We start from the raw sequence: 18,827 nt of genomic DNA, 5'->3' as shown, positions 1-18,827 counted from the left end.
TCTACCTCCTCTTTGAGACCAGCAACTCTTAGATTTGTCCTTTTGAGTTATTTTCTAGATCATGTAGGCATGGTTCCTTGTTTTTTATTCTTTTTTCTTTTGTCTCTTCTGACTGTATTTTTTCAAATACCCTGTCTTTAGGCTCACTAATTCTCTCTTCTGCTTATCACTTCTGCTGTTAAGAGACTCTGATGCATTCTTCAGTATGTTAATTGCATTTTTCAACTCCAGAATTTTGTTTGAGTCTTTTTAATTATTTTAATGCCCTTGTTAAATTTATCTGATAGAATAGTGAATTACTTCTCTCTGTTATCTTGAATTTCATTGAGCTTCCTCAAAATAGCTATTTTGAATTCTCTGTCTGAAAGGTCACATATCTCTGTCTCTCCAGTATTCTTTACTGGTGCTTTATTTAGTTCCTTTGGTGAAGTTTTGTTTTCCTAGATGGCCTTGATGCTTGTGGACATTCATCAGGTCTGGGCATTGAAGAATTTGGTATTTATTTTAATCTTCACAATCTAGGCTTGTTTGTACCTCTCCTTCTTGGGAAGGGTTTCCAAATATTTGAAACGACTTGAATGTTGTAATCCAAGTTTTTAGTCACTGCATCTGTATGTGCATTAGCGGGGGACTCATAGCCCAATAATGCTGTGGTTCTTGCAGACTTGTTGAAGTATTGTCTTGGTGGTCTTGGATAAGATCTGGAAGAATTCTCTGGATTACCAGGCAAAGGCTCCTGTTGTCTTCCCTTACGTTCTCTCAGTCTCTCCCTCTATGCTACCACCAATGATGTTCGCTCAAGGCCCTAGGGCTCCACTGTCAACAGGTGATGAAGCCAGGCAAGCTTGTGTTCTTTTCTTCAGGGAGGTGAGTTCTTTGGTTCCAGGTGAATCTAGAGATGCCAAACAGGAGCCAGGGCCTGGAGTTGAGAACCTTAGGAATCTATCTGATGCTCTGTTCTACTGTGGCTAAGCTGGCACCAGAGCCAGAAGAGGAAGTTCTTCCCAGTCTTCTCTCCCCTTTCCAGAAGCTAAGGAGTTCTCACCATGGCCACTACCACCCCAAGCTCATGGCGAGTAATGCCAGGCTACTGCTGATGTTTATTTAAGGCACAGGAGGGTTCTTCCGTCAGTTTGTGGTGGTGGATGCTGCTAGGCCTAGGACTCTCCCTTCAGGGCAGTGGACTTTCTTCTGACTCAGGGCAGGTCCAGAATTGCTTTCCAAGAGTCAAGGCCTGGAATCAAGGACCCCAAGAGACTGCTTGGTGCTCTACCTGACTGCGGCTGAACTGCTGCTTAAGCTGATTTTTGATTCTTATGAAGGTGCTTTTTTGTGTGTGAATAGTTTTTCAATTTGGTGTTCCTGCAGTGAGGATGATTGATGGAGGCTTCTATTTGGACCTCTTGCTCCCATCTCCTCATATAGTATTCTTGCTAATAATTCATAACCTTAATCTAACCAGAAGGAAAAAGACGGAAAGAAACAACCAGAAATCCTAAATTGGGAGACATTTCATATAACACCAGGCTTGTCATGTCAGTGACATGAATGACTAAGAAGGACTGATACATGACAACTAAATGTAACATGTTATCCTAGATTGGAGAAATAACTTTGCTGTAAGGAAGAGTATTGAGGGGTAACTGGTGAAGTTTGAACATGACCCTTATTAAATAATAACATTATATCAATTTTAAATCTCCTAGAAATAAAGAAAAGGGTGCTGTTTTATTCCCTTTGTGATATCGTACAACTAGACAACTGCCTCTTCTCTATCCAGTTGAAAACTAGAAGTTTATGCATGGGAAAGAGAAAATAGTCCAGACTTTGTAGCACTGCTTTCCTGACTAATTTGAGAGAAGATATACCATTCTGAAAAATAGAGGAATTAAATGAATATGTACATACTGAAAATGAGACCTCTAGATCTTTTTCCCTACTGGGTTTTCAAATGAAGACAAACAGGCCTTTATGTTCCAGGCAGAGTATTAGAAGATTCATCTTTGGGGACTCTTACCAACCAAGAAGAAGGACCTGAAACCCTAATTAGATTATAGTGAAACTGAGCTTGCAACAAGTTTCACCTGTGGCATCAAAGTTTCCAGCTAGATTTACCTAGGAACACTAGACATCTGAAGAAAGTATCTGAAATGAAAAACAGAGACTCATACAAATAAATAAATAGGGTAAAACACTTGGATAAAACAGACTACTTAAAAACTTAAAATAACAGCTATCCTCAGTGATTCAAGAAGATACTACAGTCATGAAATGAGAACTTAATGCTACAAAATAAAAGGAATATTTAACGAACAAAAAGGAGTACTTGGAAAAATACAAATACAATAGAAATGAAATATTTAACTGAAGGTTTAGAACCTTCTATTGAAGCAATTTCCTGTAATATAGGGCAGAAACAAACAGAAAATAGAAAAGAAAAATTAGAGAACTAGTAATACTAGAAGCTAGAAGACAGAGAAGTAACAATGGTTTCAACATTCTGACAGTTCTAGTCTAGATTGTATACCCAGTTGTATGATTTAAGCCTGAATGTAGGCTAAACAGAGTTTTAGACATGCAAAGTCTCATAGAATTATCTCCTACAAACCCTTTCTCACAAAGTGACTAAAGGAGTGAACAAAGAAAAAGGGAGGGGTGAGATCCAAGAAATAAAACTGCAGCATTGGCAAAGGCTACTAGAGTATGAAAGGCAACCAGTCCAGGCAGAGTGAATGGAGAGATTTTTTTTCCCCAAAAGCATGAAATACATAGAGTACCTGATACATCTGAACATACCAAGTGGGGCTGAATTATCGAACAGTACATGGTAAATAAACAAAATTCATTTATTTGCGGAAAAAACTTGGGAAGGAAAGGAAAAATAATCCTTTTCTGCTACATAACTCACTTGTTGACAGTGTTTACTCATAATATCTGGATCTACAACTATACTAGGGCATTAGGGAACACAAAGAATAAGGCAAACCCTCATTTTCAAAAATGAGAAGTTAATATATAGTACCTAAAACTGAAAAAATAAGTAACAGTTTTAAAATGTTAGTTAGCTATTATGGAGTGTTTAAGTGCAAAGTCTGCTTTGTAACTGTCAGACGCTTTTATGGCTCCTTGGTTTGGCCTATACTATGACCATAAACATCAGCTTAAAGAATATGAAGTATTGCTTTTGAGAAGAGGGAACTATTATTTGTCATAACAAGCCTTTTAGAATGAAATGGCCCTACAATACAAAGATATATAATTTTTTAAGAGACAGGTCTTGCTCTGTTTCCCAAGCTGGAGTGCAGTGGCACTGTCATAGCTTACTGCAGTCTTGAACTCCTGGGCCCAAGAGTTCCTCCCACTTCAGCCTCCCAAGTAACTGGGGCTACGGGTGCACACTATCATGCCTGGCTAACTTTTTTGGTTTTTTTGCAGAGATGTGGTTTCACTATGTTGCCTAGGTTTATCTGCAACTATTGGCCTCAAGCAATCTTCCCACCTCAGCCTCCCAAAGTGCTGGGATTATAGGCATGAGCCACTGTGCCCAGCCCAATGCATTTGATTGATAGTTTTTTAAAAAGAATGTTAAAAACCACATATACAGTGATATGGATGAGCAGTGGCAGTTTTTTTCGGCAGAGTATCAGGTAGTAAATATTTTAGGCTTTGTGACCCAAATGGTCTCTGTTGAAACTACTAAGCTCTGCCACTGTAGTATGAAAGCAGTTATAGATAGTATGTAAACGAGTGAGTGTGGCTATGTCCAGTAAAACCTTTATTTACAGAAACAGTTGGCAGGTGGATCCTAGTTTGTCAATCCTGGTAATGATCAATGGTTTTCAAATTGGGATGTCTATACCACTGGATACACAAAGACTTACTATGGGATATACAGTTATGAATAGCTTTAAAAAAATAATTTCCGGCTGGGCGCGGTGGCTCAAGCCTGTAATCCCAGCACTTTGGGAGGCCGAGACGGGCCTCGCGAGGTCAGGAGATCGAGATCATCCTGGCTAACGCGGTGAAACCCCGTCTCTACTAAAAAAAATACGAAAAACTAGCTGGGCGAGGTGGCGGGGTGCCTGTAGTCCCAGCTACTCGGGAGGCTGAGGCAGGAGAATGGCGTAAACCCGGGAGGCAGAGCTTGCAGTGAGCTGAGATCGCACCACTGCACTCCAGGCTGGGTGACAGAGTGAGACTCCATCTCAAAAAAAAAAAATAATAATAATAATAATAATAATAATAATAATTTCCTCATTCTCTCTTTCCATATGCAGTCCTTCCTAAAAACTATCTACCTGAGAACTCCTTCTGGTCTGCCAGTTCTCCTTTCTCATTTCTTTCAAAATCATCTGTCTCCCACTTTTCAGAAGAAAAGCTTACCCCTTTTCCATACTAAATCTTACTATGGTGTCTTGCGTTGCAGTTTAAAAATCTCCTGGGTGCCACTCAAGCAGACAATTGGAGAGTGAATCTCTCTTGAGGGATAGTCCCTTGAGAGCAAAGCAAAGAAAGCATTAATAAAAATTAGTGAAGGGGTAATACATTATTTCATCCAGGCAACAAACTCATGGCCAGGCTCCATGCCTTATGTTATAGCTTCTTTGTCTACCTAGCTAGCTAGCTGTCCATTTATCTATCTTAAAATTAAAATTCACAAGTGAGAAAGTTGTCATGGGGATGCATAATAACACATTTATTTGAATTTTAAAATTAAGTCAGACTTTTTCTGACAGATAGTAAGTCAGATTTGACTGGTTGAGTTTGACAATGAGGACTAGCCTTGCCAATTAAGTTATATGGTTGTATTCTCTGTGTATTGAATAAGCTGAACTGCAGCTCCAAGGCTTTGACAAAAACATACTTAAAGCGTGCATTCAGTATACAATAAGCTAGAAAATGCATCCTTTGTCATTACTTAAGTGTCACCTGAAATGTGCAAGATGGTGCATAGTTTTTCAAAAGTCTTTGAAGATAAAATGTGCAAAAAATGAAGAAAAAACACTGCTACTATTATTTATGGATATATAGAGATGTTGTAAAAGTATTAAAACATTCATGAAAATAATAGATGAGAAACAGCATAATTATTATCTCGGGGGAAGGAAAATGTTGGGGTTCACAGTCATAGAGAGCTTTGGTCATGTCTGTAGTGTTTTATTTCTTAAGTTGGATGGTGGGTTATAGGTGTATATTATTAGTTCTGTTTATTTTTACACATGAAATACTTTATTTTAAAAGAATATACCAAAACCTTGTAATTATATATTTTAAAAGAACATGTTGGGTCCCTGATAGAAAAACAAGTTACTCAGGATAAACTGAAAAATGGGATACTTGAAATTTGAAAATACCAAAGGTACTTGAGAAATTGTCACAGTAATGTGCATAAAAAACAAATCAGTGTGGTTTAGTTCTTGAAAGTCCTTTTAAAAGTCTTAATGCTTATATATTTGTATTATTAATTCAGTTACTTATCATCAGGCATCTGGTATGCTCAAGAACTAACAATTTCTTTGCGTGTAGACTTCTTTTGTACATACCAACCTGCCCTGGACATGACACTAGACATAACACTGTTAATTTATATTTAGATTCTGCTTTTAGTATTTTTTTCTATATGAAAATTACTCTGATACTTTACATTTTCAGGGAAAATACATTCATGTATTATTTTCAGAAATTTAATCTTATTGCAAATTTACACAGAAACACTATGTTTTCAACAATGAAGTTATTCTGGGATTTTTGACTTCCAAAACTGGAAAGGATATATCCTGAACTTAGTCAACATCCCATTTTTTATTTGCCTACTAGCATTTCTGCCTCCCCAAAGGAAAAGATGTGGTCGAATGGGTTAACCACGATCCACAGTGGAAGGTCCCTGTTGGGCAGTTTTATGCCAGTCATTTGACCTACCTCAGGCCTAACCATTTGTTCCTGCCTTTGATCAGGCAAAGAGGTAGGGTTGTCTGCACTCAGAGGTGCCTGAGGCTCTGCAATGCACACCTGCAAGTGTAACTATTGAGCACTTTTGGGACTCTCTGGCTTAGCCAATACTATGACCTTACTTGATTTGTTTTCCTTTATTTTATTAAAAATTTAATATAACAGTACATTTAAAAAATTTTTTAAATAGAAGTAATAGATTACCTGAAATCCTATGTCTGGCTGCACAACTCTTAATTTTAGCAAGTTAATTTGCCTATGCATACATTGGTACATAATTGAAATTTTTGAAACTTATTCTTTTGTGTTCTGCTGTTTTTACTTAACTACCATAATAAATGAAGAAAAACAAGCACTTGAAACATAGTAACAAAACACATGGAGATCTCTTTTCTCTGTGTACCTTCTTTGGTAATGGCCTCTACCTCTGTGCAAACTAAGAGAATATAAAATTTATCATACTTTAGATAAATGTGGTAGGCAGTGAACATGAATCATTTGAATGTTTTGAGCTCCTCAGAATTTGTACTCTTAACCAGTAAGCTATTCTGCCTCTCTAACTGTAGATGTTTATTTATTAATTGTACAAGAAATGTTTATGCTAGTTTGTGTTATAAATCTTTCTAGTTTTGAAAACATTTATTTTAGGCAGGTCTTCCTCAGAAGTAGTATCTCCAATTTCAAAGATCCCACCTTTCTCAGTCTAAAAGGATCGTTTCTTACCTACTTCTATACAAAGCTAACGTCTAAGTTTGAGCTTAGATCATTCTTAGCATAATTTTCCCTCTATTTTGACCTTTATCTGACTTTTAAGGAGCAAAATATAAAAGGTTTTTAAAATCAGATGTATATAAGTAAGGTGCTATTATGAATTATTTTTAGATATACTCCTGCTCAGGTTCTTTTAAGGGTCATCAAAACTTACTAGGTGCATATTAAAAGTATACAGAATTAGTTCTGAAGAGTTAACCTTCTGAGTCATATCATTAGTCACTAAGACAAGTCTCATTTAAGTTTTAAAACTGGGTTTAGATCCAGAGTGAAAAAAGGTTAAAGGAACTAAAACGAGGTTAGCTGTTTTTTGGTCTTTTTTTTAATCCATACATTTTTTCTCAGTTGTCTCACCAAAACAATTTATGTTTCTCCTCTTATTCTCTCCATGCTGAAGAAGTAATGATTTTCTCAATCTAAATTTTAAATAAATTACTTGCTGATCACTTTTATCAGATATAATTTGACATTTTTTTAATGGGAGGAATAATGGTGTTTAAGAGAATTGTATTGATCACATTGGTGATAACCCCTATAGGATACTAAGCTGCAGCTGATTGCCTCTGATCTTATATCTTTAGGCATGCCTGATTTTATTCTCAAATATTTATCATGATGGTGATAAAATACTATACCCATATGTTAGTCCTATAGTGATAAGGAATTAGGCATTTTATATATTTTTCTTATATACACATGTTCATTATATTTCATGTGTTCAAATGTATTCAATTTCCTTCTCAAATATTATATTCTGGTGGCACTGTGATGCATTTATTTACCAGTATTCTAAAACATCAGTAAATAGATGTGTCATCTAGAGCAGTTTTTCAATCTGTGTAATACATTTCTGGGCTGTGAAATTAAATTGATGGGTTACAGCATGTTTTTCTTTTTAATGAGCTAGAAAAACATGGAATAGAAAATGTCAGTGTACAAAGGTTTACTGGGAGTACTTATTGCTTTCTGAAACTCTTGTAGATACACTTGCACATATGTTTTGTTCATGAAGTTGTAGTATAAAATGTGTTTCTTACTGTGTGGGTTAATTTTGTGTCAACTTGACTAGTACCCAGATATTTGGTGAAATACTAGCCTAGATTTTGCTGTCAAAGTATTTTTTTAGGTGAGATTAATATTTAAATCAGTAGACTTTGAGTAAAGCAGCTTACCCTGTATTAAAGGAGTAGGCTTCATTCAATCAGTTGAGGACTTTAAGGGAAAAAAACATGGACATCCCTCTAGGAAGAGGGAATTCTGCCTGAAGACTGCTGGACTGCTTTCTTTTTCTCTTTTATTTTCTTTCTTTCTTTTTTTCTTTTCTTTTCTTTTCTTTTTTTTTTTTTTTTTTTTTTTTTTTTTTGACAGTCTTGCTCTGTCACCCAGGCTGGAGTACTATGGCATGATCTCGGCTCACTGCAACCTCTGCCTCTCAGGTTCAAGCAATTCCCATGCCTCAGCCTCCCAAAAAGCTGGGATTACAGCATGTGCCACCACACCCAGCTAATTTTTGTATTTTAGTAAAGATGAGGTTTTACCATGTTGGCCAGGCTGGTCTCAAACTCCTGGCCTCAAGCAATCTACCCACCTTGGCCTCCCCAAAGTGTTGGGATTACAGGCGTGAGCCACTGTGCCTGGCCTGAAGACTGCTTTCTGACTTCAACTCTTTCCTGGGTCTCCAGCCTGCCAGCCTACCCTGCAAGTTTGAACTTGGACTTGCCTGCCTCCGTAATCATGAGAGCCAATTCCTTACAGTCACTCTCTGTTTCTCTGGAAAACCTTGACTGTTGCACTCACTAAAGGCCATACTCTAAAAAGTGAAAAATTACTAATCTCGAGAGTAATTTTTTTAATCTAATGAACTGTTGTATAAAGTGTTTAGCCAGTGCATAACTCAAAATATGATAGCTGCTGTTATTTTACTATCATTTGTGTCTGTTATTTGAAGTCCACAAGAATCCTAATTTGAAGTGAAGTTATACAAAAATAATTCTGAACTCTACACTCATTTAAACTATCTTTTGAAAAAGATTAATTTGTGTTTGTGAATAATGCTATGGTATTTTGAAGGTTTGCTTTGCAGAAATTATTGTGAAATTTTCTTCTATGTTTTTGTCTCCCCATTTGTATGGCCTAAGAGCCACCTCTGTTTTCTCATCATAATATTCAGGATAATTTAATATATTTGAATTTTTTAAACTACTTTTTCTGTAGTCCAAGGTGATTGAAATTCTCAATCTCAGTGGAAAAAGAGACAAGCATATAAAAGTCCTGTGGCAGACACCTCTTGTGCCCTACCTCACATCCTTTTGTATTTTTACTCCAACCTTGCTGCAGCAATCAGCTGCTAACAGGTGTAACCTCACTATAGCTCTACAGAATGTATTTTGCTTTCTTCTCTGACACTGTGGCATAGGATGTCTGTGGGGAACCAACTTGGAAGTGTGAGAGGGTTAACATACCATATAAACTTTGATACCTGGTATCAAGGGGATAGAAGCTAATGGGAAAAAGCTCCTTTCCTGCCCCTTGAGCACATAGTTCAGGCATATTCAACATGACTTCTCAGAAGGTCTCAGCAGGGATTGGGTCCCAGCACCCAGAGCAGTGACCAACTCCAGAACACACACCTTTATTTTGGCTTTCCCTCCTTCCCTGTTTCATATTCTCCAGTATCTTGCCCCTCTTCCCTGGGATCACTTGTTCAACATAAGCCATAAAAATTTCAGAACTGTTAACAGATATGAACTCAAAATGTAAACAGTACCAGTACCGTCATGTGTCACTTGATGACAGGGATATAATCTGAGAAGTACATCATTAGGTCATTTCGTCATCGTGCAAACATCAGAGTGTACTTGGGGAAAACTAGATGGTATAGCTTACTACACACCCTGTCTATATAGTACAACCCATTACTCCTAGGCTATAAACCCGTACAGCATGCTACTGTACTGAACTGTATGTAGGCAACTGTCACACAATGGTAAATATTTGTGTTTCTAAGTATATCTAAACAGAAAAGGCACAGTGGGACCACTGTCTTATATGCTGTTCATTGTTAACTGAAATGTCATTGCATAGCACATAACTGTAATTAAATCCAGAAGGCCAACTTATGTTGTAACCGTAGTGCATGTTAATCCTGCTGGAGTAAAATATCTTCCTTGGAATATTACTGAAATGTGTGTGTGTTTGTTTGTGTAGCCAAAATTCAATTATATCTTAACTTAGGTAAGATCAACACAACTATCCAAACTATTGATATGAGAAAATTTTGCTGAAGTTCACTCTTACTGAGAAATGAAAGACTTGTAAATTTACATGTACTTCTAAAATGTAAGTACATTATCGCTTATTGATAAATGCTGCTAGCTAATTAACTCCTGGAGACCTCCTTTTCAAACAAGTTTATTACAATTAGCAATGAAGGTGTAAATGTGAATCTAATTAGTCATTTGGTTTAGCCTGTTTCCAGGCTGATGTCTTCTTTATGTGTTTAACCCTTATAAACACATTGTATGAGAATGAATTTTAAAAAGAAGAAAATTATAAAATATACTGTATGATCTGACCCTGTTATTTTAAGTATTTTCAAAATAAAGGGATTTTTTGTATGTAGAAAATAGACTGGAAGGAAACATAAATACAGAATTATAATGGGTATTTGGGTGATGAGTTGCTTTTTATTTTGTTGTGTATGCTTTTTTGTATTTTATGAATTTGCTACATAAAGGGAACATTTTTCTTTAATCAGAACAATATTTAAATTTTAAAAAGGAAATTAAGAATGCTAGCTGAATAGTTTCTTCTTCCCAGTAACTAACTGACAGATGGTGCAAAGGACATGACAAGGAAGAGGCCCATCATAACTACCTCATTTCAATTCAGCAAATATTTGTAAAGTGCTGCTGTGCTCTTTTTATCAGATAATTAATGCTTTTTGTCTTTAACATGATTGTTTATATACATTCATTTTTACTCTTTACTTTCTTACATTATTCTTTATATACTTAATTTCTATACCTACTTCTTTGAATGGGTATTGTTTCTAGTTTCTAAAGATTTTTATTCAAATGTCAGATTATGGAAAGATTTCTATTTTGGACATATTACTCTCATAATCGTTCTCAAATTTTATTTTTATTGTTATAATTTATAAATCTGTCATCTTAAAATTTCTCTTTGTTACTAATATTTCTCATCTTTGATCTAGACTGTCTAGTCCTGTGTTATCCAGTACAGTATCTACTGTATTGTACATGTAGCTATTGCAATTTAAGTTAATTAAAATTAAAATTAAAAATTTAGTTTCTTGGTTACCCTACCACATTGAAATGTTCAGTAGCCATGTAGCTAGTGGCTACCATATTACACAGCACAAATTAGAACATTTCCATTCATCACTGTGTTCAATTGGATAGTATTCCTTCAGCCTCACAGTACTTTTTAATTTTAAACTTTCTTTTCATTATACATTAGTTCATTTTCACATTGCTATAAAGAACTACTGAGACTGGGTAATTTATAAATAAAAGAAGTTTAATGGACTCACAGTTCCCCATAGCTGGGAAGGCCTCAGGAAACTTACAATCATGACAGAAGGCAAAGGGAAAATAAGGCACATCTTACATGGTGGCAGCAGACAGAGCAAGGAGGGAAGTACTACACTTTTAAACCACCAGATCTTGTGAGAACTCACTCACAATTATGAGAACAGTGTGGGGGAAATCCATCCCCATGATCCAATCACCTCCTACCAGATCCCTCCCCTGACACCTGAGGATTACAATTGAACATCAGATTTGCCTGGGTACACAGTGCCACACACTGTGCCACATTGTTTCTTTATTTCTTTTTTCTACATTACCTTTCATACTATATTTAATTTTTTAATGGAAAATGTTAATTTCTACTCTTTTTTGGTAAGTAGAATTAGATCTTAAATACCTGACCACGATATTAGAAAGTTATAGGCAGACTTTTGTTGGTATGTATTTTGAACTATAATTATTACCATTTCCTCTCCTAAACTCTTGGATGCTTTGTAATTTCCATCACTGAATATTGTCAGCTCTTTTTGTATGCACTGTATTTTTTTATCAAGGCAAAGCAACTTGAAATTTTGGTTCTAATAGCATCTCTAGAAGAATACAGTGGCAGCCTTTGGAAGGGAGTAGGTAGCTGGGCATGTGTAAGGGGGCAGTGTTACTTTTTATCTCAAAATCTTTTGCATCATTCAAATTTCATGCCATGTGCCTATAGTTCTTATTTTAAAAGGAATAATTTTTTCAAGCCCATTGAATTCAAGGTCCACATCAGTAACTTGGCCTTAATATTTAGGCGGTCCCACAAATAAATTTAAAATAGAATAAAATCTACATTTAAAACTGTATATTGACAAGGCAGATGGCTTAAAGAAGTAGAGGCTCCCACATCTTCAGATCAAAGTAATTAAACTCATTCCCCAAAATGAAAGATAAGCCTGTTGCCAGTTGGATATTAACTATGACAGTGTTATTTATTTAAAATTTAGAAATGACTGCTTTTGTTATAGGCCAAGTCTTTTGATTTTGATTATCCTAAATAATCTTGGATAACTTTAAAGCTTGGCCACCATAATAATAAATAACCTACACAATATAAAACAGTAATACAGCTCAATGTGTTCTGCACTAAGTGTGCTCCAAGTCCTATGCATCCAATCATATTGTTAGCATAGAAATTCAATTATACAGAAAGAGAAATAATACAGTAGTACCAAAGGAAAGATCCATTTCTGAGGGAAGGTGTGGAAGGTTCTTCTGCTTAAAATAAGTGTCATAAATCTAGGTGTTTGCTTAACTTGATTTCTTTTTTATTAAAAAAAAGTGTTTTTCTTTCATTTGTTCTCGAAGTATGAAAAACATTCGAGTTAAAAATTGATTGCTTTTCATCTTTAATGTATGAAGTTCTTGATATGTAGAAATAAAATTAAATGTTTTCTGATTTGCACAATTGGATATAAGGTTAAATGTTGAAAAGGAAAATAAAGTTTTTGTGACAGGTCCCGTCTTTCAAACTGTTTCTAGCTTTTCTATAATTATCTGTTTTGACAGTGCCTCTTCTTAAAACAAGGAAAAGGTTTATTTTAGTGACGACTAATAAGCATAAGGTTTCAGTAATTGTCTCCTTCACAAAGTTAAACTAATTGTATGATGGATTACCACCAAGTTACATGGCAGTTTATCATAAAAACATTTCATTATGTATGTGTTTGTTGAAAATAACCTCACTAATAAGATTTTCTGTAGAATGATTTCCACACTTTAATCACCAAATTGATGTCTTTATCAGTAAATTTACATTGCATTGTGATTTAAATGCAATCATTTTTAAAAGTCAGTGCACATTTTCACACTACAATAATACTTGCTAACAAAATTTATTTGCATATTGCCAAAATACTTACATATAACAAGTCCAATGACATATTCAGGGAAGATTAATACATCCCATGGATTCACTTAAGAAAACATCACAGTTTCCTCTCAATTTAAGAAGGAAAAGTACGGCCGGGCGCGGTGGCTCAAGCCTGTAATCCCAGCACTTTGGGAGGCCGAGACGGGCGGATCACGAGGTCAGGAGATCGAGACCATCCTGGCTAACACGGTGAAACTCCATCTCTACTAAAAAATACAAAAAACTAGCCGGGTGACGTGGCGGGCACCTGTAGTCCCAGCTACTGGGAGGCTGAGGCAGGAGAATGGCATGAGCCCGGGAGGCGGAGCTTGCAGTGAGCTGAGATCCGGCGACTGCACGCCAGCCTGGGCGGCAGAGCGAGACTCCGTCTCAAAAAAAAAAAAAAAAAAAAAGAAAATTACTTGTAAGTAAATAATAAGAGTAGAATATAAATGCTATTAGCATACGCTATGCAAATAAAACCCAGCTTTTCGTTCAGCCTAGGCATGTTAAAAAGACTTTCTAATTCTAATATTACAGGTATTCTTGAGAAATTTTCCAGATAAGAGCTTTTCTAATTCCTGCCACAGTTAAAAGATAACTTAGTATAAAAGAAAAGAAACATTCTCAATAATTATTCTAAAAAGCGTTCATCTAATCTGAATACCACAGAGCTTTTTTTGCCAGAATGCAAAGGAACCAACATTGATATCTTTTAAATAAATGGTTTTGCCTAGCAAGTGGCAAAATGAACCTTTAGTTTGTATCCTTATTAGCTGGTACTATTCAAGGAATTGACTATCACTGTTGCTGAAGCTTGTACTTAAATACCTAAAACAAATATAATTTCCCTTGAAATAAGTTATGAATTGCCATCCCAGAGGATATCAATAGAAACCAAGTTGTAAGTTCCCAACTTTTGGGGTGCTCTGGCATCACAAGCCTCTTCCTAAATTTGTTGTATGGCATGTAATTCATTTTGAAAAGGGAACAGTAGATTTTGAAACCATCAAAATTCTTGAGAAACAGGATTTGGATGCACTCTTGGCTATCATGAAAATAACATTACAGGTTATTGAACCCGAAGAATTTCCCCGAAGATCTTACATAACTTGCCTGACTCACTTGCCATATTGCAGTGTTCAGTCAAGCCCAGTCCAGGATTTAAAAAACAAAACAAAACAAAACAAAACAAAAATTAATCCCCCTCCAGTTTTTTAAAAATCCCTGAAACAAATGAACCTATTTGTTTATCAAGTAGGTAGCATAATCACATGGGAAAAAAATGATTTCGCATGACTTTAAGACGTTGTATATCAGTGAGTATATTCATTTTTTATCCTTTTTTAAAATTTTTTTTCTTTTTTTTATTTATTTTTTATTATTATTATACTTTAAGTTCTAGGGTACATGTGCACAACGTGCAGGTTTGTTACATATGTATACTTGTGCCATGTTGCTGTGCTGCACCCATCAACTCTTCATTTACATCAGGTATAACTCCCAATGCAATCCCTCCCCCCTCCCCCCTCCCCATGATAGGCCCCGGTCTGTAATGTTCCCCTTCCCGAGTCCAAGTGATCTCATTGTTCAGTTCCCACCTATGAGTGAGAACATGCGGTGTTTGGTTTTCTGTTCTTGCGATAGTTTGCTGAGAATGATGGTTTCCAGCTGCATCCATGTCCCTACAAAGGACACAAACTCATCCTTTTTTATGGCTGCATAGTATCCCATGGTGTAGATGTGCCACATTTTCTTAATCCAGTCTGTCACTGATGGACATTTGGGTTGATTCCAAGTCTTTGCTATTGTGAATAGTGCCGCAATAAACATACGTGTTCATGTGTCTTTATAGCAGCATGATTTATAATCCTTTGGGTATATACCCAGTAATGGGATGGCTGGGTCATATGGTACATCTAGTTCTAGATCCTTGAGGAATCGCCATACTGTTTTCCATAATGGTTGAACTAGTTTACAATCCCACCAACAGTGTAGAAGTCTTCCTATTTCTCCACATCCTCTCCAGCACCTGTTGTTTCTTGACTTTTTAATGATGGCCATTCTAACTGGTGTGAGATGCTATCTCATTGTGGTTTTGATTTGCATTTCTCTGATGGCCAGTGATGCTGAGCATTTTTTCATGTGTCTGTTGGCTGTATGAATGTCTTCTTTTGAGAAATGTCTGTTCATATCCTTTGCCCACTTTTTGATGGAGTTGTTTGTTTTTTTCTTGTAAATTTGTTTGAGTTCTTTTTAGGTTCTGGATATTAGCCCTTTGTCAGATGAGTAGATTGCAAAAAGTTTCTCCCATTCTGTAGGTTGCCTGTTCACTCTGATGGTAGTTTCTTTTGCTGTGCAGAAGCTCTTTAGTTTAATGAGATCCCATTTGTCAATTTTGGCTTTTGCTGCCGTTGCTTTTGGTGTTTTAGACATGAAGTCTTTGCCCATGCCTATGTCCTGAATGGTACTACCTAGGTTTTCCTCTAGGGTTTTTATGGTATTAGGTCATGGTACTGGTACCAAAACAGAGATATAGACCAATGGAACAGAACAGAGTCCTCAGAAATAATACCACACATCTACAGCCATCTGATCTTTGACAAACCTGAGAGAAACAAGAAATGGGGAAAGAATTCCCTATTCAATAAATGGTGCTGGGAAAATTGGCTAGCCATAAGTAGAAAGCTGAAACTGGATCCTTTCCTTACTCCTTATATGAAAATTAATTCAAGATGGATTAGAGACTTTTTAAAAATTTTAAAAAATGTTTGTCTTACTCTTCTTACTGTCATTCCCAATCAATTCAGTGCATATATTCCAAGGACAAAAAGAAAGGAATACAAAGAAATCCTCAACTATATTTAATAATTTTGTTAGCAGTAATATTGGCATGTTTATTTTACACACATATTTAAAATAAATATATTAATATTCTTAGGAACCAAAGCTTACAGCATAAAAGAAAAGAAATTAAAAACCTACAATATTAAATTTGAATTGGAAATGTCATTATGAACTAATGACATATTTTTTCTGAAAAAATAAAAAAGCATATTTCCTAGTTCTGTCCACTGGAAAGACCTAACAGCAGTGACAGTCCAGTAGCAATTAACATCTCATTTCGGACTATGAACTTTACCATTTTCTGCTCTAAGGAACCAGGGCTCCTTAGAGAAATAGCTGATGTCAAGTCTCGGGCAGGAAATGTACAAGGAGAGTCTAGGACATCTTTTTACACTAGAGAGCAAAGAAACCAAGAAGATCCTGTCAGAAGGATATAGGAGCCAACTGGAAGGGGCTCCCACTGGCCAAAGATGGGTCAAGTTTGAGCATCAAAAATAGAAATACTAACGAAAACAATGGATTGAAACATTCAAATATATAAAATGAAATATATGAAATATATAAAAAATGAAATATATAAAATATATCATAATATTAAAACGTATTACTTGATCACCTTCGAAAGTTTCTATAGTATGAACTTACTATTTTGAATATTGACAAGGGGGGAAATTTCAAGCATTTATTCTGCTTTTCCTATACAAACTATTTCAGTAACCAAATAGTTGATATGGGGAAATTCTTCTTTATATATTAATAACAGCTAATAAATTTAAGAACAATAGGATCAGAAAAATTACAGTTTGTCACCCTTAAAGAAATAATACATTAAGCAGTGATCATGACTGGGTACTAAAACCAAGGTCAGTGGAGTACTTCATAATGGACGATAGGCCTGAAACCACCACTGAGTCTGGACCAGCTAGACTTTGTTTCTCCTGACGTGATACACTTGTGAAGTTTTCATGCCAAAAAATCTAAGCAACCTTCTGGATCAAGGGTCAGCAAATTTTTTTGGAAAAGGACTCATTAGTGTTTTCATTTTTGCAGGCCACGTGGTGTCTGTCACAACTACTTAATTCTGCTGTGTAGCACAGAAGTGGACAAAGACAGTATATAAATGAACGAGCATGGTTGTGTCATAGTAAAACTTTATTTACTAAAAAGGAGATAGGCTGCATTTGGCCCATAGTTTGCTGACCCTTGCACACTATGGAGTAGTGGCTCTCATGTGTAATCTCTGGACCAGAAGCATCAGAATCACCTAGTAACTTGTTAGATGTGCACATCAGGGACCCTATCCCCAGTTATTGAATCAGAAACTCTGAAGGTAGAGCCCATCAATCTGTGTTTTAATAAGCTTCCAGGTGATTCTAAAGCATACTGAAGTCTGAGAACCACTGCTCTGGATATAATTGCCAGTTTACATGAAATACAGGGGTAAAGAAACATGTTAGATGATGCCACCAAGGCTGTAATTAGCCAGAATCACATGGGCAATGCTACAGAATTAATAACCTTTACTAATAAATCAGTAGGATTGGGGTGGGTTGTGTATGTTTAGCTGCTGGCCTTCTCAAACTGAGTGGATATAGGAGCTTGAGGGGCTCACCATTTGGAATGCAGATTTTTACTTAGCCATCTTCCACTATCCCCATTTACAGTGTGGCACTTCAACCTAGCCCTCTTCTTGGTCCCTACATCTAGCCCTGTCTTTATTAGTTTCTTCAGAGACTATATATATTATATATTTATATAATATATATAAATATATAAATATATATATATATATATATATATATATATATATATATATATCTTGTCTCCTACGGGAATGGAGAAATAGAAAAATAACTGCTGAGATAGATGTGGTATCCTAAGATAGTCACTTCTTCTTACACAGCCTTTCAAATTAATCTTCCAGCTTTTAGTTCTATATACCTTATTCCCCTTTTCTGGTATTTCTGGTTTCTGTGCCTTTCTGAGGGTCTCTAGGGTGGACTGCTGTTTTTCTCACCGGTATGCCTGTTTGCAGACATTTAGGATTGTTCCTTTTCTACTCTGCTAAATTATTTGTTGTTCTATTTATTTCCATCTTTTTATGTTGTCATTTAGTGTTTTAGATGACACTCTGTTTATCAAAAAAGGGCTTTGAGTTTTTGTAATCTTGGTATCTCTTTTATTTAAGGGGTAGGTTTCCAAAAGGAGTGGGGGAAATTTGGGGACTCTTGAACTGGAAAGTCTGTTTCCCAATTTGATTTTACCATACAACTTTTTGGCATGTCAAGCACCTTTTAATTTCCTGGAAAGCTAGTGTGATCTATGGAAGACTTATTTGGGAAGTGTTTCCTCTCCCTCCAGTACAATCTGCATCTGCCTCCATAACCTCCTTCAAACTTCTCTCTCAAGGTCACCAAGTACCTCTTTGATGCTGAGTCTGTTGGATATGTGTCAATTCTAACCCCACCTGCATTTCATAGAGTTAACTGCCTTCCGTCTTGAATTTCCTTCCCCTTGTGGCTTCTTTACTATCTTAGTTTTGTGTTCCCTTCAAACCAGGATCTGAGACAAGAATTTGGATACAAGTAACTTATTTGCAAGGCCATTTCTAAAAGCATTAGAGTTGAACAGTAAGAAAGGGAAAAAAGGAAGGTCACTAAAAGGTGCCTTAATAAGCTGGTTAAATGCTATGGGCAAACTGGAGCTCAGTTTTGCCAGGAGCCCTCTGCGAGACTGTGGAACACATTACAGAGTTGTTCCATTGAAGAGCAGGGAAGCTGAGGTATTTATCCACCAATTTCTCACCAAGACTCACTCGT

General features: G+C 36.1%; 1 protein-coding gene across 6 annotated transcripts in view; it reads left to right on the top strand.

Moving 5' to 3' along the window:
- Positions 1 to 18,827, top strand: part of LOC105499446 (NADH:ubiquinone oxidoreductase complex assembly factor 2) — a 235,361-nt gene that overhangs the window by 162,493 nt on the left and 54,041 nt on the right. Inside the window, exon 4 of one of the 6 annotated variants that reach the window (XM_071098890.1) lies at positions 9,955 to 10,662. The exons of the other annotated variants lie outside the window; for them this stretch is intronic. Coding sequence (XP_070954991.1) covers positions 9,955 to 9,990 — 36 coding nt within the window. The 3' untranslated portion in view covers positions 9,991 to 10,662. Of the gene's footprint in view, positions 1 to 9,954; positions 10,663 to 18,827 lie in introns of those variants that run through there. 6 annotated transcript variants of the gene reach the window in all.

This window comes from Macaca nemestrina, chromosome 6 (genome assembly GCF_043159975.1).
Source record: "Macaca nemestrina isolate mMacNem1 chromosome 6, mMacNem.hap1, whole genome shotgun sequence".
NCBI classification, from domain to species: domain Eukaryota; kingdom Metazoa; phylum Chordata; class Mammalia; order Primates; family Cercopithecidae; genus Macaca; species Macaca nemestrina.
The sequence above is the reverse complement of the archived record's forward strand: the minus strand, read 5'-3'. Positions and strand labels throughout refer to the sequence as shown.